Here is a 20,747-nt window from a genome sequence, read left to right on the forward strand (position 1 = left end):
GGAAAGGGACTGTTGCCCTATCTGCTGAGGAAGAGTGGTACTGTTCATTGATACTTTGTCACTAGAAGACTATGCATGTGTTTGGTCAAAAGAAAGTCTGGGCCTGAATGGAGGCTGCCTGCCATGAAATGCTTCCTAAAAATATATTTTAAACATTTAAAGAATTAAAGTAAGTATGGTTATGTCAGCACCAATTTCAAGACGTGTGTGTTTATTACAATGTATATGTTTTATAGATACAACACACTCTGAAATGTAAGATAAGGCCGTGATTGGCATTTCCTAGCTCGATTCTGAAAGAAGACAATTATTTTGTGATGAGAAAAAAAACACTGAAAAAAAAGCATTGTCACCAAATACCATAAAAATACCATTATCAATATACTCCATCTGCATTCAGTGACTAGTACATAACAAGTCAAATAATACAAGGAAATGGTAAATATTAATCTTCCATTTCTATGTGTGGTTATACTGTAGTACCTATAAACAGTTGACTTGACATGAGGCACATCCTAAAACCTGACTCAATATCCCAACAAATAGCTGTGATGCCCTCTGTACCTTCCTCGCAAAGGTTATAAAAAGAGAGGGGGGGGGAGACACGTTCTCTGGAGCAGGTTGGTCTCTGTACCTTGACACGTGAGAGGGCCGGGCTGGCCGAGGCACGGTGGCAGAGAGAGGGGCACCCAACAGTGAGGCGAGAAGACACGGCAAGGTCTCATCCCAGGCCAATGGGCACACCACTGTCAACATCATGACACTCTGCGGTTCCCCTGCACACTCCCGCCTGGCCGCCAGCCTTCCCAGCTGCCCTATCCGTTACTGTCTGATTAGTTCTGCTAAGCAGCCCCTCCCCTGCCAGCCTTGCCGCCATCTGCTACCGAACAAGATGGCTGCCGCCCAGCTCCCGCTCAGTGCCTGCCCTCCTACCTGGCAGCGCCGGCGCCTGCGCTTACCCCAAAGTGCTAACACAGGTTCTCTCGGCTGGCAGCAGGCTCAGCGGACGAGATTTCATTACTACTACTTTGACAAGAGCGAGGCCTGTGTGCCACTGGCTCTTTTATCCTGCCTCTGATTGTACAACCACCTCCCACTGACTTGGTTTGCAGCAGTTTGATTCTCCACATAAATCTCCCTCTGGCATCTAGCTGCATCTGCTCACTATTTGATTCATTTTCAGATTCCCACCCTTTCAGGGCCTGTTTCCCCCTCTCTGCACCAACAGGAGCGAGAGCGAGAGTGAAAAACAGAGGAAAGGGGAGGGCAGAGAAGCGTGTCGTGTTTAATGGAATTTTGAGATCAAATGATAAACTTTTGATCCCAGGCACAGTGGTGGTCACAGCTTTGTTTCTGTAGCCCAAATGGTCCCTGTTGCTGTGGGGGTGAAAGGCCACATGAAGGAGAGAGAGGGGACTCTCAGACAGTTCATAGTGTATCGAAGGTGTCTGTCATATCAATTGCCACATCCAACTCAATGGAAAAGAAGGTCATTGAAAATATCAGAACCAAACCGAGCCAGCGAATGAATGTCCTTGCAATGCCTATGGGTTCAAATGTCTGTATGTTTTTCTCACTACTGTAGAGTTAATTTGTACAGGACACAGGTACAGTCAGCCATCTGAAATAGGTGAATACTATCAATATGTCTGTGGCAGACTGGCAGCAAAGGAACAGAACACGGTACACGGAACCACTCAGTCACGTAGTTTCCTCATCAATTCATCCACACAAACGCTGATCTACCAAGTGAACTGGTCAGATGACCATTCCTTCTTTAGGAGTATTGTGATGTATCTAGAATGTTCTGTCCATCCGTTCACCACAAACAGATGGAAGGCTTGTCTGGGTTTGCTTTGACAGAGGCATCATTAGTATTTGGGAGTTTGATGTGCATGTCTACGCCTGCAGGTTCCTCCTTCGAGCAGGGACATGCTTATCAATCTATCCAAACTTTGGGCCCCACATTGCCAACGACAGTTCTCAAACACCATCATTAAAATGGATGCAGAATTTCATGTGGATGAAATGTGGATGAAAGCCCATTTCCCTTCCAAGCCTCAGTATAGCGCATTGCCACCAAACACAAAGTGGACATTTTGAGGTTTTGAATATCTGGCAAGTGATGGGAATGAAAGAATGCTGTTTAGTTTTTAGGCATGTTTTTTTGTTTCGCCCTATGGGGTCCCCTGAGTAGAGCAGAGGAGGGAAGGGGAGAGGGAGGGGAATGACAAAAAGACAGGAGCAAACAAACCAACAAACAATGGGACTAAAGCCCGGGCTCAAAGGCGTCAGAAGGAGCTGAACAGAGTGGGGGGGGATTAGGACATATCCTCGGCTGCCCAACGCACAGCTGGCTGATGATCCAATGCTGGAGCTGACGGGGGGCTCGTTTTCAGTGCCATCCGCCACAGGGCCTGGGGGGTGCTCTGTGTGTGTGTGTGTGTGTGTGTGTGTGTGTGTGTGTGTGTGTGTGTGGGTGTGTGTGTGTGGAAAGAAGAGAGCTCCCAAAAAACAAACAAAAGGCAAAAAGTGCTTCATGTCCCCCCCATTTCAAGGGGAACTGTGATCATTCGGCCCGTGAGATGAAGACACAAAAAAGCATGAATCAAAGGCCCGTCTCAGAAGCCTGGTCACACAGATGCCTGCCTTCCAGCCCCCTCTTCCCCTGGAAGTGACACAGAGAGGGCGTCCCCCTCTACAAAGGCCCCGTACCTCCCAAAGTGAACAGCGGGGGCGCCGCACTGACTGACACTCACATAGACCACCCCCGAAAGGGATTTAGATGGATTTGTGTCTGTAGTGTGATAGAGTTTGGGTGAGGGGAGAAAGAGAGAGAGGCCTGTTAGATTGGCCTGAAGGAGGAGTGTGGCCATGGACAGATGTCTGCTGCATCTGTGCTCCGTTGCTGGCCCTCTCTCGCCAACCTCCCCCTGTAGTTCACATAAACACCCCCTGCCTAACAAAAAGCCCTCCACTGCCAACGGCTGGCTGCACTGGTCACTGGCTCACTTAAAGGGCCAGTTCAATGAAAAGCAAAAATGTTGAATGTTGTTCTTCCACATAAGAATTATTTGAGCAAGTAGAGTGGAGTCTTTCGTTGCAGTTGAAAAGGAAATTGATCTCTCTCCTGGTGTCTGGTGTACATCAAGGCCTTCTGTGTTTAGGCCTCTCCTTGAGCAGACTAGTGAGCCACAGTAAGGCCAGACTAGAGAATACCAACCATCCTTCTTGTTCAGGTCATCTCAGCTTTTACAACAGAAGGAAGGAGCTAACAGGAAACTCTGATAGATGGAGCACAGTTTAACCGTACTTCTCGCTAGATCACAGAAGCTTGCTGTATGACAGAGGAAAGCACCAGAGGTCTCAGTGCACCACCGTACAGTACTGTCAGAAAGACACACATGGTGGAGCATCACGTCCATCTCCACAGCTGTCTGGATTAGACAAGCCCACTTAAAGACAGATCAGAGCTCCACAGCGTCGGACAGGGGATGAGACCACGGTTCACTCTGTACCACTCTGTCTCTCCTCTGCATGGCAGCGGGGCACATCTGTGCCTGGCTCTGATCTAACACCTCGGCCGGGGGTGAGGAGGTGGCGGGAGGAGGAGGCTGAACTGAGCGGCTGGCAGGCCATCGGAAGGAGAGAGAGGCGCTGATCCTACCCGCCGTGTGCTGGGCGGACGGGCACAGGGCACAGGCAGGTGCCAGCAGGGCCAATCTGCCGCTGACCGCCAGCCGACCCAGTGCCACACGGAGGAGAAACAAAGGAAGCAGAAACTGTCGGCTGCTGCTATCCACTGCTACACAGCATTTTGAGCTAACGAAAAGCCTTGTAAATCTTCTAGTCTATAGTAAAGAGGATGGAATGTAGCATACTGTATGTAGGTGGAGCTGGAACGACGAGCAAATGCTCCAAAAATACTTTATGGTGGTCCAAGACAAGTTGCATTTAAAAATCTAGATGTCACGATGACAGCAGCTGCTAGAATATTCCCCAAAAATATTTTTAACACATTTTTATATTAACTTGTAAATTGGCTTATAGTTTTTGAAATGCAGAAATAGAAAGAACAGGAACATACTGTAGCTACAGTCTGATTCCTTTTATGAGCTGGTAAAACATCTAGACAGTGTGTGTGCCATTGGCAATGTAAGACAAACATCAGTTTCTATTGAAACAGGTTTATTTTGATCAACATCATCGATAGATTGCTACACATTGTGAATGAAGAGAAAACAGCATATGAATCCTCATCCCTGTCCCTACCTCTGTCCATACTGCTATCCCTGTCCCCCGTCTCTGTCCCTACTGCTATCCCTGTCCCCCGTCTCTGTCCCTACTGCTGTCCCTGTCCCTACCTCTGTCCCTACTGCTGTCCCTGTCCCCTGTCTCTGTCCCTACTGCTGTCCCTGTCCCTACCTCTGTCCCTACTGCTGTCCCTGTCCCCTGTCTCTGTCCCTACTGCTGTCCCTGTCCCTACCTCTGTCCCTACTGCTGTCCCTGTCCCCTGTCTCTGTCCCTACTGCTGTCCCTGTCCCTACCTCTGTCCATACTGCTATCCCTGTCCCCTGTCTCTGTCCCTACTGCTATCCCTGTCCCCGTCCCTACCTCTGACCATACTGCTGTCCCTGTCCCCCATCTCTGTCCATACTGCTATCCCTGTCCCCCTACCTCTGTCCATACTGCTATCCCTGTCCCCGTCCCTACCTCGGTCCATAATGCTATCCCTGTCCCCCATCTCTGTCTCTACCTCTGTCCATACTGCTATCCCTGTCCCCCATCTCTGTCCCTACCTCTGTCCATACTGCTATCCCTGTCCCCCATCTCTGTCCCTACCTCTGTCCATACTGCTATACCTGTCCCCCATCTCTGTCTCTACCTCTGTCCCTACTGCTATCCCTGTCCCCTGTCTCGGTCCCTACTGCTATCCCTGTACCCTGTCTCGGTCCCTACCTCTGTCCATACTGCTATCCCTGTCCCCCATCTCTGTCCCTACCTCTGTCCCTACTGCTATCCCTGTCCCCTGTCTCAGTCCCTACCTCTGTCCATACTGCTATCCCTGTCCCCCATCTCTGTCCCTACCTCTGTCCATACTGCTATCCCTGTCCCCTGTCTCAGTCCCTACTGCTATCCCTGTCCCCTGTCTCGGTCCCTACCCTAAGCCCCTGTCCCCTGTCTCTGTCCCTACTGCTATCCCTGTCCCCTGTCTCAGTCCCTACTGCTATCCCTGTCCCCTGTCTCAGTCCCTACTGCTATCCCTGTCCCCTGTCTCGGTCCCTACCCTAAGCCCCTGTCCCCTGTCTCTGTCCCTACTGCTATCCCTGTCCCCTGTCTCAGTCCCTACTGCTATCCCTGTCCCCTGTCTCAGTCCCTACTGCTATCCCTGTCCCCTGTCTCGGTCCCTACCCTAAGCCCCTGTCCCCTGTCTCTGTCCCTACTGCTATCCCTGTCCCCTGTCTCGGTCCCTACCCCAAGCCCCTGTCCCCTGTCTCGGTCCCTACCCCAAGCCCCTGTCCCCTGGCATATAAGGAGAAACGGAGGTCTGTATGAGAGGAGACAGCAGCCGGTCTGGGTGAGTTTAATATAAGGTACGGTGCTTCCTGACTGTGGAGCTGGCGCAGACTGGTGCCCGGGCTGGGCGCTGAGGGGCTGAGCACTGGCGCAGTGGCGGGCGGCAGCGGAACAGAACAGGGCAGGGTGGCGCGGGCACGGTGGTGTTGTGGCATGTATAATAGGATTAGGGGTTACCTGGTGAGGTGCAGTTGGTGCTCAGCTCGGCCCAGCCGCTCCGTCAGGCTCAGAGCCTCCGCCTGCAGTCGGCCCGCGTCCCTCTGGGCCTGGTCCAAACGCTGCCGGCAGACGCTCAGCTCCACACCCAGCTTCTCCACTTCCTGCCCCCAGCGAGAGAGAGACGGAGGGAGTTATATGTAATACATCCCCCGTGCCCTTTTCCGCTATAATATTTGCCTGTAAATAATAGTGGCAACACCATGCAACCTCAAATATGCTACATTCTCCAACTTGAAAAAAGGAATAGTATTCCCATGTTTTCAACATGACAAATAAGGATGAATAATAAATCAATCCCAAAAAATAACTGACATACTGAGACTCAGAGTTGCTTGAGAGGGGCTGCCAATTCTTTTACACAAATACCTGAGAAAAGTACATTTTCGAAAACGTTCCTGCATAAAAGTGACACCAGCACACAGTCAATAAAAAGATTGTGGCTTTTTTCACTATCCCTGCCATGCCCGGCCTCCTCACCTGTTCAGTCATCTCTAGCTGCCGTGTTGTCTTGGAGCTGCAGTCTCGGAGCTCCCTCTCTGCCTCCTCTCTCTTCAGCTGAGCCTGGCTGAGCTGGTAGCGCAGCTCCCCACACACCTGGACACCCAGGAGACAGGACAGGGGGTCACAGTAGAAATCGACATTGCGTCTGCTCCTAGTTGTGTTCTACTAAAGCCCTTTCACTAGAATCAGAATCACCTTACTCACCAAATACATTTGCATATACAGGAATTTGACATATAGTACTAAATGTTGTTGAGCAGTAATAATAAACAGAATTAAGAAGATGAAGTTGATCTAAATAAAGCTCAATGCACAGTCTTCATTCAGAATCAGTAGCTAATGATTGCATTGGTTGTAATGACATACCCCTAAATGCACTCAACGGCAAGCCATGACACCCACCATCTCAGTTTGTTCTGAAATCGTTTCGGTAGTTAGAAACAGATAATAATAGCATTCCTGTAACAATATTTTGTTGAAATATCATTTGATCTCTGAGAAATTAAGCTAATTGATTGCACCCAATTTGGCCATTATAATTTATAATATTCATATAATATGAAATAAATATAGTACCAATTATCCATTTTGGACCAAACTTTCTATAACAATGAGTACGAGCTGAGGAATCCAAAGAAAGTGCCAAAAGCCACCCACGGAGTCAAATTGACTGTTCTATACTTACACCATAAAGCTAGAGTACCTCATATGAAGATGTATTATTGGGCTGCACAACTGTGTTCACTTAAACAATGGACAGCAGACTATCCTTGTGCATGGAGGTGTATTGAAGCCATGATCTAAAATATATATTCACTACTTCAGGTCCAAGGTATGGAAGAAAAAAATCTGACAATCCAAGGACTCAATCCCATTCGTGTTTGGGAAAATGTACATAAATTCACGAGGTAGAAATAGGGCTGTTGTGGTGACGCATTACCGCCACACCGGCGGTCACGAGTCAAAGGCAGTCATATTCCACATGACTGTTTAGTCACGGTAATTAGCCTTCTCCAAGCTCTGATGCTGCTGATGATCATTAGTAGCCTACCAAACTTGCTAACTGCCTGGTACTCAGCACTCTAATCAGTCTGACATCAATGCAAATGTATTGAGAGCCCATGAGCTCATGTTACGCAACATTTCTATAGGCTGTGTAATTGCGGGAGAAAACAGAGTGATGGCCGCTAATAAAAGGAGGAGGATCCCATCAGCTTTCTATAGTCTAGGCCTACTATAATTATTTCTCAACTTTCCTAATATTAAGCACATTGCTTATATTTACAACAGGAGTATAGCCTACCTGGCTGGCATCAAAATAAACCACGGGAAAAAGCACCCTCCATTCGCTATTTAAGTGCATAGATGATATGTATTTTTTCCCCACTGCCTCGTTTCGATACAGGTGCATGATAATGGTCCAGTCTAAATTAAAACTAATGTCACACATATATTATTTAGTATATGTAAAGACAAGATTAAATCAAGAATAGTCTGATGGGTGACAATATTAGCCTATCACTTGTGAATGATATATTATCACTTGTGAATGATGCCCAGCGTAAGAAACAATGCCTTTTTTTTGTGTGACTTTTTCTAAATCATAGTGACACACCTCATGTAGCCTAGCCCATAGGCCTATATGTTTTAATAAGGTTTGTATCACAACTAAAGTGGCCAGATAACTTCTTAAAATGAAGCACATTACAAGGGGTATAGAGCCTAACTGGCATATATAAGCAGCATGTGAGTTTCAAGTTTGGGGAAGGTAACTTTCACCATTAAAATGCACCATTATAATAAAAGCATTACATGAATAATCACATTTGCGGTATCTTTTGATAAGTGTTTTCCCGCTAATGGAACATTCACGCCTCTAGCCTAATACCATGTGCTCACTGCTTCCCTTATAATGTGAAGAAATAGACTAATAGTTTAATTAACAACATTTTAAGCTAAACCTTCTGATCTGTTGCGTCAGCCACATTGCATAAAAAAGTGTTTTTGATGCTAGTGGTTGTATTAATTTAGGATCTATCGCATCCCACAACTGTTACAGACTGGAATATTTATTTCTAGCACAGAATAGGTCGACTTTTTTACTATAGGGATAGTAGATTGACATAGGCTAGTGCTTTTGCTGTTCGTTAGGCCTACTCATCTTGTTGGCTTACAAAAAGTAGAAATGTGGACAGTTCTTCCAATATCTTCAATATGCACCTCGGAATTGGATAAGGAAGCACACAGTTGCATCCCCAAAGTGTCTGTCTTCAATTGATGCCTGTGAGAAAGACCCAATAACATGACAGAGAACCATGTGAGTGAGAGGCGCATCGGATTGCGCAGCACACTCAGGGAGAAGGGCACACCGCAGCACTCCGGGCTGCAAAAGGCATGGATTTTTTTAGGGTGCATTACGGCCACAAAGGGGATGCTGCTGTTAAATTTGAGGCATTATCAAGTGCTTGTCAAATTGTCAATGAGAGACTGTTGGAGTGTGTACAGCCTCCGCAAAAAACAAAGCAGAGATCATGTCTTTCAAGGGACTTCATTAGTCTCTTCATTAATGAGACATCATTAGTCTCATGTATTAATGTATTAAAAATCAAAACATATAGCCCAACGTTTGTAGAACTACTAAAGTTACATTTATAACTCTAAATTAAGCATATAGGAGTACATGTTTCTTTGTTAAATCGCTCAACACAGAAAAGCCGCATGTGCGGACTCCCACAAATCGTTTGGAGAAAATATTAATATTTCATTCAACTTTGTTCAATTGTATCCTTCATTCTATAAAATAATGCCACGGAATTATAAGCAAATCTTGTCTCCCAAATTAACTAGTGTCGCCCACAGCCATTTGGCATAGCCACATAAGGACAACTCAGGGTATGCTATTCTGTTCTTCTGAAATAGACTACATTTTCTTCATATCAGCTTTAGATCTGTCTAAAATAAATAATGCATTATTATTGTGATGGTGTAAGCTATATTACATGGATGAATTAGACTTTTTAAAATGGCTTGTAGGCTATGTGTGGAAGCCAGGAGATGCTACATGTGTTTATGTTAATTAAACGGTCAATTACCGTGAGACCGAAAGTTATTTGTTTGACAATAACGACTGACCATTTTCGTGACCGCCACAGCCCTATGTGGAAAGAACCAATATCACCAGACACCCCTGTTTGGAATAACCCCACCTCACCTCCAGCGCTTCATGACAACACCTTTAAGTCCTGACTCCAAAGTGGCATTGTGAATTTTGAACATGTGTACTATGATGATCTCTACTGGATTTGGATTGTCCAAGGCCCATTTCTTTCATTTCCTAAAACTCTGAAATCTTATTCAATCGCGTCAACAGAATAAGCATAGAAAAATACTGACAGAAGTTTCTATGCCAAAGAAGTCGATTGAACCTCTACCTGATGGTTCAGAACCTATAAAGAAGAAATTACAAACAGATCCAAAAGGAACAAATTGAGGAGAATCATTGGTCACAGATATGTGAAAATGTTCAAACCTGCTCTTAAAACCTAAGAGATAAACTACTGCAATTTAAGATCATTCATAGGACTTACTTCACTCCTGCCATAATGCATGTATTGCACCCAGAAATGTCACATCTCTGTTGGAGAAGCAACAAGCACAAAGGAACCATATTATATATGCTGTGGCCTTATGATAAACTGACACCATTTTGGAATAATGTATGTGCTATAATTTTATTGAGTATATGTATATGTATATCCTTTCATGTCCACAATAATGTCCGTTGGGAAATGTAAATACTGGTGATCAGAGAAATTTTGCAATGTAGGTCTAATTGCTGCAAAAACATATATAGCCATCAAATGGAAAGTCTCATATTCACCCTCAACAACAAACAGGTGGAATTAAGTATCTATCTAGATACATACATCCCTTTAAATTTGGTATATTATAAAGTTAAACAGAAACAGGAAATATTTGACAGAATTTTGAAAAACATACTGTATGTTGATCACCTTAAAATATGTTTTGTATAGTGGGTGTTTTGTTTTTGTGAAGTCCTGTAGAAAAACAATTTAAAAAAACAAATTGTTGAAAAATATATTATTAGGTTTATGTCCCATCCTACATCCTGATATTACCAGATTCTGACCACTAGATGGTGCTGTTCCTGCTATTAGGTGATACAAAAAAAGAATTCCCCCTCAATGTTAAAGGGATAGTTCACCCAAATTACAAAATGACATTGGTTTCCTTACCCTGTAAACAGTCTGTGGAAAAGGTATGACAGCAACCCATGCTTTGGTTTTGTTTACCTGGCCACTGTTTCAAATCCTAACTTTTTAGCATTTGTGCCACAAATCCAATGCAAGTCAATAATACCTATATTAAAATCTATAAGTAAAAATTGATTTTGATCATTTTAACATGAAGTGTGATAATGCTAATATAGGTACCATTGACTTGCATTGGATTTCTGCCACAAATGCTAAAAATGTTGCATGTGAAACAGTGGACAACAAAACCCAAGCATGGGTTGCTGTCATACCTTGTCAACAGACTGCTTACAGGGTAAAGAAAACAGCGAATTATCCCTTTAACATTGAGGGGGAATTCTTCTTTTGTATCACCTAATAGCAGGAACAGCACCATCTAGTGGTCAGAATCTGGTAATATCAGGATGTAGGATGGAATATAAACCTAACAACTTCAATGACAAATTTTTCTGAACAGGGGAAAAAAAACATCCCGTCACTGGGAACACATTACATAGGATGAAGAAACAATACTCAGAGCCACAGCTCCATAGTTGTCAAACATAGAAAAACTGATACTATATACTCGGGCTTTTGAACATTTCTTTGGATTCCTCATGTCTAACTAATTGTTAGAAAATAGATAAATATAGTACCTATTGAATATTACATAAATCCTACAAATTAAAATGGCCAATTTGGATAGAATCAATTAACTTCATTTCTCAGATCAAATGATATTTCAACACAATGTTGCAGGAATGCTAATCTGTTTCTAACAACAGGAACAATTTCAGAACAATCTTAGATGGTGGGTGTTGAAATCCTATTTTTTGTGCTTTTGAGGTGGAATGACCCAACTGCCACCTAGAACTGGAATGGTTATAGAGCTTGAAGCTTCCAAATAAAATGTTGATATAGACAAGGCTTTGGTGCCACCCAGTGGCTTTAAAATGCATTAAAAAGATGTCACTGAAATCACTCTCCTCTAGGGACTGCAGTAGTGTGTACTGTGTCTGTAAATGCCAGTTCCACACCTTAGCAACTATACCAACAGGCTCAAACCTGGAACCTCTCTAGATGTTGTACAGTAGTAAGGTGGTTCCAGTACCTTGCTGGTGTCCTGCTCCTGTGATGCAAGTTTGCGTAGGGTCTCATCCAGCTGGGTGCTCAGGGATCCCCTGTCTCTGTCCCCCCTGGCCAGTTGACCCTCCAGCTCTGCTACTCTCTGGGATAGGCTGGCCACCTGGGAGTGGAGACAAACAAATTGAAGAAAAACTGAAATCCTACTGTCTGGAAGAACGCTCCATATGTTTTGCATGGGTGTAATTGTGTAGTTATTCCACTAGATGGTGGCAAATATGAGAAATATGGCCTTTGTGATCTGTGGTCAATATTCTAATTATTTTGTTTTTTGGCCCATCCCTTTTCCCGAGGACAAAAGTAACTGTTTTAAATGTATACAGTGCCTTCAGAAAGTATTCAGACCCCTTGACAGTAGTTACATAGAAAATAAAGTTGTTTTAATACTCAAATACTGCATCTTCAATATATTTTATGCTTGCTGCTATTGTATTACCTGAATAAAACATTTCATTAGCGACTAGGATAAAGAGAAAGTTTAACATATCTCAATTTGAGCTTTATGAAAGTTTCAAAGGCAGAAGGACAGACCGTTTGGGCCAGTGTCTCCTTCTCCTTGAGGGCCTCGTTGCGTACCCCCTCTCTGGCATAAGAGATTTTCTCCTGCTCTGCAGCCATCTCAGTCTCCAGTCTCTCTCTCTGTCTGGCCAGCTCCCTGGCAAATGCCTCACACTGCACCACCGCCTGTAGGAAGAACAAAACTAGTACACACAGACGGGTACACACAAGTGTCAAAGGGAGGATACAGCAAAAAATATATTTCAAGTGTCTCACAAAGAAATACGTTATGTTTACCACTTCTATATCTTGAAAACATGTACAACATCATATAAACCTTTCATATTCACTGTTCTAATCAGGTACTGTACTAGTCTCAAAAACCCGACCCTAGGCAACAGCAGTGACTAGAGTCTGCTAGATATGACTGACGCTCTTGGTCAAAGGCTGACATGCCAGAACAATGCAATTCTAAACATACACATAGGGTAAAAGGGAAAACCTAGTCAGTTGTACAACTGAATGCATTCAACTGAAATGTGTCTTCCACATTTAACCCAACCCCTCTGAATCAGAGAGGTGCAGGGTGGCTGCCTTAAATCAACATCCTCAGCTCGGGGATTCGATCCAGCACGAAAGTGATTTTAGTGAAGGTAGTTGATGCAAACTAGCTACTTGTGAAATGCAGGAATTAAAAATAACCTCTGATCTCCACCTTGCTACAGTGAGGGACAAAAGTATTTGATCCCCTGCTGATTTTGTACGTTTGCCCACTGACAAAGAAATGATCAGTCTATCATTTTAATGGTAGGTTTATTTGAACAGTGAGAGACAGAATAACAACAAAAACATCCAGAAAAACACATGTCAAAAATGTTATAAAATTATTTGCATTTTAATGAGGGAAATAAGTATTTGACCCCTCTGCAAAACATGACTTAGTACTTGGTGGCAAAACCCTTGTTGGCAATCACAGAGGTCAGACGTTTCTTGTAGTTGGCCACCAGGTTTGCACACATCTCAGGAGGGATTTTGTCCCACTCCTCTTTGCAGATCTTCTCCAAGTCATTATGGTTTCAAGGCTGACGTTTGGCAACTCGAACCTTCAGCTCCCGCCACAGATTTTCTATGGGATTAAGGTCTGGAGACTGGCTAGGCCACTCCAGGACCTTGGCAAACTGCTACAAACTGCTACAAGACCATGGTGCTTGCCTACGGAGCTGAGGGGAACGGCACCTCCATACCTTCAGGCTCTGATCAGTCCCTACACCCAAAGAAAGGCACTGCGTTCATCCACCTCTGGCCTGCTCACCTCCCTACCTCTGCGGAAGCACAGTTCCCGCTCAGCCCAGTCAAAACTGTTCGCTGCTCTGGCACCCCAATGGTGGAACAAGCTCCCTCACGATGCCAGGACAGCGGAGTCAATCACCACTTTCCGGAGACACCTGAAACCCCACCTCTTTAAGGAATACCTAGGATAGGATAAAGTAATCCTTCTAACCCCCCCCCCAAAAAAAAGATATAGATGTACTATTGTAAAGTGGTTGTTCCACTGGATATCATAAGGTGAATGCACCAATTTGTAAGTCGCTCTGGATAAGAGTGTCTGCTAAATGACGTAAATGTAAAATGTAAATGTAAACTTCAGACGGGCATGTATATGTGCTTTCTTGAGCAGGGGGACCTTGCAGGCGCTGCAGGATTTCAGTCCTTCATGGCGTAGTGTGTTACCAATAGTTTTTTTGGTGACTATGGTCCCAGCTGCCGTGAGATCATTGACAAGATCCTCCCGTAAGGTTCTGGGCATTTTTCCTCACCGTTCTCATGATCATTGCAACTCCACGAGGTGAGATCTTGCATGGAGCCCCAGGCCGAGGGATATTGACAGTTCTTTTGTGTTTCTTCCATTTGCGAATAATCGCACCAACTGTTGTCACTTTCTCACCAAGCTGCTTGGCGATGATCTTGTAGCCCATTCCAGCCTTGTGTAGGTCTACAATCTTGTCCCTGACATCCTTGGAGAGCTCTTTGGTCTTGGCCATGGTGGAGAGTTTGGAATCTGATTGATTGATTGCTTCTGTGGACAGGTGTCTTTTATACAGGTAACAAGCTGAGATTAGGAACACTCCCTTTAAGAGTGTGCTCCTAATGTCAGCTCGTTACCTGTATAAAAGACACCTGGGAACCAGAAATCGTTCTGATTGAGAGGGGGTCAAATACTTATTTCCCTCATTAAAATGCAAATCAATTTATAACATTTTTGACATGCATTTTTCTGGATTTTTTTGTTATTCTGTCTCTCACTGTTCAAATAAACCTACCATTAAAATTATAGACTGATAATTTCTTTGTCAGTGGGCAAATGTACAAAATCAGCAGGGGATCAAATACTTTTGTCCCTCACTGTAGCTACTAGTTTGTATTTTATTCAGGCAGATGAGGTACTGCGTAGCCAGTGACATAGTTACTCTATGCCAAACTGACGTTCTGTTATGTACAGACGTGTTAAGCCGGAACATTGGAACATTGTGGAAGGCTACCCAGATTTCTAGAGAGACTAATCACGTACAAAAGGGTCCAAGCAAAAACATTAAAACCAGTATAGTGAAAACGCTGACGTCATCCATTCCTATGGAAAACTCCAGATGGTGCATGAAGCCGGAAGGATTTGAATTTGAAGTGGCCATAACTAGCAAAGGATCACGGTCAATGTAGTCGTTTTCATCCTGACTAAGAGTCAACCTTAATGTCTATGGCGCCTCCTCGTAGCACGCTGGCCTGTGATTGGTCTGTTTCAGCATGTGCTCCTGTGTGACGACAAATGTAGTAGTCAGAATGGATCACTATTTCATTAAATATCTTGATTTGTAGCCAACTTTAAAATAATTCACCGTGGGGATCAAACTTGATCATAATAAATACATTTTAGAGCCTAAAACGGCCATCAATTATTATATTTTTTTGTTCTGGCGATCATAATTTACATAGGCTTTCTAGGGTAGACCAGGGCTTTTGGCACCGGTACGTTGCTATGCAGGTAGCTGACCAGCAGAGCTTGTGACATCACACTCCAGACCGGACACTGGGTCCAAACCATTAAAGTGTGTAGTTGAGCAGCCTGACCATTAGATGTCACTGCTGCTCAGTAATGTTCCGCAAGTGAGTGGTTGTCTGATTCACCCTGGTCTTCTCCAGGTTGGCCTCCTCAGCCATCTCTACAGCCTGTTTGACCTGCTGGTAGGCTGCCCACTCTCTCTGCTGGGCCTCGCTCTGACTGGCCCTCAAAGAGCACAGCACACTCATCAGCTCATCACGCTCTCTGTGGGACACACACACACACACACACACACACACACACACACACACACACACACACACACACACACACAGAGAGATAAACACACATGCTCATTTCAATGTGGGCAAATAAAAGCTATGTTCATCAATAATCCTTTTGGTGTAAGGATACTAATTTTCACAGTCACTTGTAGACATGCCATGCCCTCTCAAAGCCAGATTTGTCATTTGTGATTGACATGGAGAATGAATTACTGACAACCTTGCTAAAGGGGATGGAAAATTGATTGCTTTGTGTCAGAATATGCCAACTGGATTGATTGAGATGACATCTCAATGTGAACATTCTTCCTTTGACATAGCTCAGAGGCACTGACCAACCAATGAACAAGGGAATAAATAAAGTGTGATCAATGGCAAAGCCTTAGGCGTACTGGATAGGAAAGATGTCCCTTGGTTTGGTATGGTGGTATGAGGGGGAAGAGACCTTGTAGGAACCCAACTACTCTAATCAATACAGGACAAAATATCAGGACAAAAGCACTGACTTGGTGAGTCTCTCAATGGCCTGGATGTGCATGTTGGAGTGTGTCTCTGCCAGCACGGCCTCATTCTGGGCACACTTCAGACAGAGGCCGCCTACGCACTGCTTGGCACTGCCCGCCGCTGCCATCACTTCCTTATGTCTCAGGCGACCTTTGACTTCTTCACACTCCTTCTGACTGCTGGCCAGGTTCTTGCTGAATGGAGGTGATCAAAACAACAGAATATCAGGAAAATGGATGGAGGATGCACGAAGAGGATGAAAAATTCAACCGTGATTAATCACATATGCAAGATCTCTGTGAATTAACGCTGATCTATAAAGTCATACAGTTCACTTACTTCAGTGACCTTACTTGAGCTTCCAGTGTCTCTGTCTGGGCTAGATAGAGGGATTTGAGCTGCTCCTGAGGCCAAGTTGATAATGTGATGTTGGAGAGGAGATTAGCTGTCAACATTACTCTCAAGTCACTTCAAAATGTAAAAGCTAGGCTAATAAAAGAATGTATCTACATGTAGAAATGCTGTCAGCTGCTGTACTCAGTACGGAAGGTTAGGTGACCATAGTCACACAGGCCTACCAGTTCTTTCTTCCACTTGTGTTCCTCTGCTTGTTGAAAGACAGTTCTTTGAGGATTGTCTTCTCTGGGCGGCTCGGAATTCACCTAGGAGAGAATACAATGATGAAAAATGGGTCCTTCTGTCGTGTCTGCACTTATCTCCACAATGGAATTTTAACCCAGGACCATCATTGTGAAAACCCATTACCGTGCCATCTAAGAGAGTGTAGTCTTTCAGGGTGTCTTCCACCAGTTTGGACTTGATCTCTCCATGTAGTTTCTCATTCTCTACCACCACCACCCTTATCCTCTGTTTCATCCCCAGAAGCTCCTCCTGCCAACAACATCAACGAGCAGTCACAAACAGATACACAAACAGATACACAGTTGTGCTTAGGTCAGTAGATGCTGGTAGAATTTTTGCGGGTTACAAGTGTCCAGCAAGTTGAACATCTACCACTGTAATTCATTCCATGTAACGAATATCCATTGGTGAACAAATTGAATAAGAACTTGAATGAGTCAGTGGTAACGAGAGACTGTGGGGTCATCATACAGACAGACCTTGCAGAACTTGACCTCAGCCTCCAGGTGCTGGATGTACTCTGACTGGTTGTGGAGAATGGGGACCAGGTCTTTAACAGCAGGCATGCTAGAGCTCACATCATCTTGACACCTCTGGTAAAATGAATTAAAGAAGGATTGTCTCTGTTAGTCATCAACAAACTTACAATCGGACAATAAAAGCATTGCACCCAAACAAATTGTGCAAAAAAACGAACTAGTCTGCCACACCACCAGTGTCTGAACTCAATAACTACATAGTTATTTCCAATAGGTTTTTTGGTGATCAATCAATATATTGCCGTAGGATGGAATTGATGAAGTGGAGTTGATCTGATCTAAATAGGCTGATAAAGGGAAAGGACATCTAGACATCAGTGTTGGGTTAATGGTCTTAAATCTTAACATAGACGCTTATGCACGGTCTTGAGGATAGTACCTTTGGAGAAGATTTTCTCTTTGAAGGAGAAGTGAGTGAAAGTGTCTCTTTTTGCTGCTTTTGCAGGAGTGATCGCAGCTGATTGACTGAAAAACAAAATAAGCCATTAGCATATGTAGCAGTGCAAATACACAGGTAAAACTGATTGAAAAAAATATCCGCGGGGATAATAATGAAGTGTGCATGTAATTTTGGGAAATCAGTGCTGATGCATGAAGATGTGCCTCTATGGTAGGGTTCTCCAACTTTAGCTACTGATTGTACGCCAGATATGTGATAACTGTGTTTCCATTTAGTATTTTATTAGAATCCACATTAGCTGTTTCCAAGGCAGCAGCTACTCTTAGGGTTCAAACAGAAATAAAACATTACATTATACACATCTGTGTTGCTTCATTATTACATAACAAGTGTTCATTGCTCAATTTTTTCATTACAATTTTACATGACTAAGAATAATGTGCGTGTGTGTTGCAGGGCATTAAAGGTTAGCTTATACAAAACTCTGACCTGTTCTCGATTCGGAGAAAAAGGCATCATATACAGAGCATTCAGAAAGTATTCAGACCTGTTGACTTTTTCCACATTTTGTTACGTTACAGCCTTATTCTAAAATGTATTAAATATTTTTTTCCCCCTAATAAATCTCACACACACACACAATAACCCATAATGACAAAGCGAAAACACATTAAGACATTTTTGCAAATGTATAAAAATAAAAAAACATACCTTACTTATTTACATAAGTATTCCAACCCTTTGCTATGAAAACATAAAAACATAAAAACATACCTTACTTATTTACATAAGTATTCAGACCCTTTGCTATGAGACTCGAAAATGAGATCAGGTGCATCCTGTTTCCATTGATCATCCTTGAGATGTTTCTACAACTTGATTAGAGTCCACCTGTCATAAATTCAATTGGTTTGACATGATTTGGAAAAGAACATGTCTATATAAGGTCCCACAGTTGACAGTGCATGTTAGGACAAAAACCAAGCAATGAGGTCAAAGGAATTGGCCGTGGAGCTCCAAGGCAGGATTGTGTCGAGGCACAGATCTGGAGAAGGGTACCAAAACATTTCTGCAGCATTGCAGGTCCCCAAGAACACAGTGGCCTCCATCATTCTTAAATGGAAGAAATTTGGAACCACCAAGACTCTTCCTAGAGCTGGCCGACAGGCCAAACTGAGCAATAGGGGGAGAAGGGCCTTGGTCAGAGCTCCAGAGTTGTTCTGTGGAGATGGGAGAACCTTCCAGAAGGACAACCATCTCTGCAGTTCTCCACCAATCAGGACTTTATGGTAGAGTGGCCAGATGGAAGACACTCAGTAAAAGGCACATGTCAGCCCGCTTGGCACCTAAAGGACTCTCAGACCATGAGAAACAAGATTCTTTGGTCTGATGAAACCAAGATTGAACTCTTTGGCCTGAATGCCTAGCATCTCATAACCTGGCGCCATCCCTACGGTGAAGCATAGTGGTGGCAGCATCATGCTGTGGGGATGTTTTCAGTGGCAGGGACTGGTTGACTAGTCAGGATCGAGGGAAAGATCAACGGAGCAAAGTACAGAGAGATCCTTGATAAAAATCTGCTCCAGAGTGCTCAGGACCTCAGACTGGGGAGAAGGTTCACCTTCCAACAGGACAACAACCCTAAGCAGACAGCCAAGACAACGCAGGAGTGGCTTCGGGAAAAGTCTCTGAATATACTTGAGTGGCCCAGCTAGAGCCCGGACTTGAACCCGATTGAACATCTCTGGAGAGACCTGAAAATAGCTGTGCAGTGATGCTCCCCATCCAACCTGACAGAGCTTGAGAGGATCTGCAGAGAAGAATGTGACAAACTCCCCAAATACAGGTGTGCCAAGCGTATAGCATCATACCCAAGAAGACTTGCGGCTGTAATTGCTGCCAAAAGGTGCTTCAACAAAGTACTGACTAAAGGGCCTGAATACTTATGTAAATGTGATGTTTTTTTATTATTATTAGAAATTTACACAAATTTCCAAATACCCATTTTTGCTATGTCATTATGGGGTATTGAGTGTAGATTGAGGGGGGGGGAAAACGATTTAATCCATTTTAGAATAAAGTTGTAATGTAACAAAATGTGGAAAGTCAAAGGGTCTGAATACTTTCCGAATGCACTGTAAATGTCAGTGTACATTTGCAAGTAGCTCTACAAAAACCAGAGAACTCAGAAAGATATTAAAACCATGTTTTGTATCGAGTGAGAAATGCCTCTTACAAGTTGTTTTGAAGTTGTTTTGGTCGCACTGTGTGTCACGCTGTCATCTACTTCACGCGGCCGCATAGAAATGACTAATCCTGCAAAGATGCTGGGAAACACTAGATGTGTGGCAGCTAAGATGGTGAGGAACCTCCTTGCGCAGTACAAGACATTGATTTAATATCTTTCCGAGTTCTCTTTTTTTTGGGGGGGGGGGGGCAACAGCAAACGGACACGGACTTTTATAAGATACCCTTTTCCCCAAATCGAGAACGAAGACGGTAACGCCAAAAGCAGGTTAGTTTCAACATCTATGGCTGTGTTTTCTATAAGCTAACCTGTAACGCCCAGTAATAGAAACATTGTTATCACATATCTGGCGTACAGATCTATAGCTACTCCAACTCCAGTCCTGGACAGCAGCTAGTGGGGAGCAAGTTTCTGCTACAGCCCATCTCTTATACGCCAAAGTATTCAACTAACCATAGTCCTGCGACTGGAGTATGAGAGTCCTCAATCTGGACTATAATTAGTCAAATCAGGTGTGTTACTGCAGGGCTGGAATGAAAGCCTTCACACCCAGTAGCTTTCCAGGACTGGATTTGGAAAACCCTGGTCTATGGGACCCAAGTGATGACATTGATCACAGGCTCAAGTACCAGCTTCACTCTGTTGCCTTCGGTTCCATGAGTCCTCTCCAGTCATGCTGTCTGTGTCTCCAGCCCTGCCTGGTTCCATGCCCTCTGCATCTGAGCTGGGCTCTTCCAGTGCACTGCTGAGCTGCTGGATGCTGCGGTTCGCTCTCTCTGGGGGTCAAATCATCATGTTGAAAGGTTTACTATGTAATAGATATGACTGTATTTGTAAGGCTGAATAACAAACTAATGACAATGTATCTCTCTTTTGAGAAGAGA

At 44.0% G+C, this 20,747-nt stretch overlaps 1 protein-coding gene across 1 annotated transcript in view; it reads right to left on the reverse strand.

Moving 5' to 3' along the window:
* sdccag8 (SHH signaling and ciliogenesis regulator sdccag8) overlaps positions 1–20,747 on the reverse strand; it is a 58,030-nt gene that overhangs the window by 36,601 nt on the left and 682 nt on the right. The window contains exons 2-13 of the mRNA XM_014179967.3: positions 20,493–20,639; positions 17,595–17,680; positions 17,156–17,269; positions 16,800–16,925; positions 16,613–16,696; positions 16,374–16,438; positions 16,037–16,228; positions 15,372–15,510; positions 12,225–12,377; positions 11,662–11,796; positions 6,274–6,390; positions 5,755–5,897 (exon numbers count right to left, since the gene is read on the reverse strand). Coding sequence (XP_014035442.1) covers positions 5,755–5,897; positions 6,274–6,390; positions 11,662–11,796; positions 12,225–12,377; positions 15,372–15,510; positions 16,037–16,228; positions 16,374–16,438; positions 16,613–16,696; positions 16,800–16,925; positions 17,156–17,269; positions 17,595–17,680; positions 20,493–20,639 — 1,501 coding nt within the window. The remainder of the gene's footprint in view (positions 1–5,754; positions 5,898–6,273; positions 6,391–11,661; positions 11,797–12,224; positions 12,378–15,371; positions 15,511–16,036; positions 16,229–16,373; positions 16,439–16,612; positions 16,697–16,799; positions 16,926–17,155; positions 17,270–17,594; positions 17,681–20,492; positions 20,640–20,747) is intronic.

Source organism: Salmo salar, chromosome 28, assembly GCF_965601325.2.
Source record: "Salmo salar chromosome 28, fSalSal1, whole genome shotgun sequence".
Taxonomy (NCBI): domain Eukaryota; kingdom Metazoa; phylum Chordata; class Actinopteri; order Salmoniformes; family Salmonidae; genus Salmo; species Salmo salar.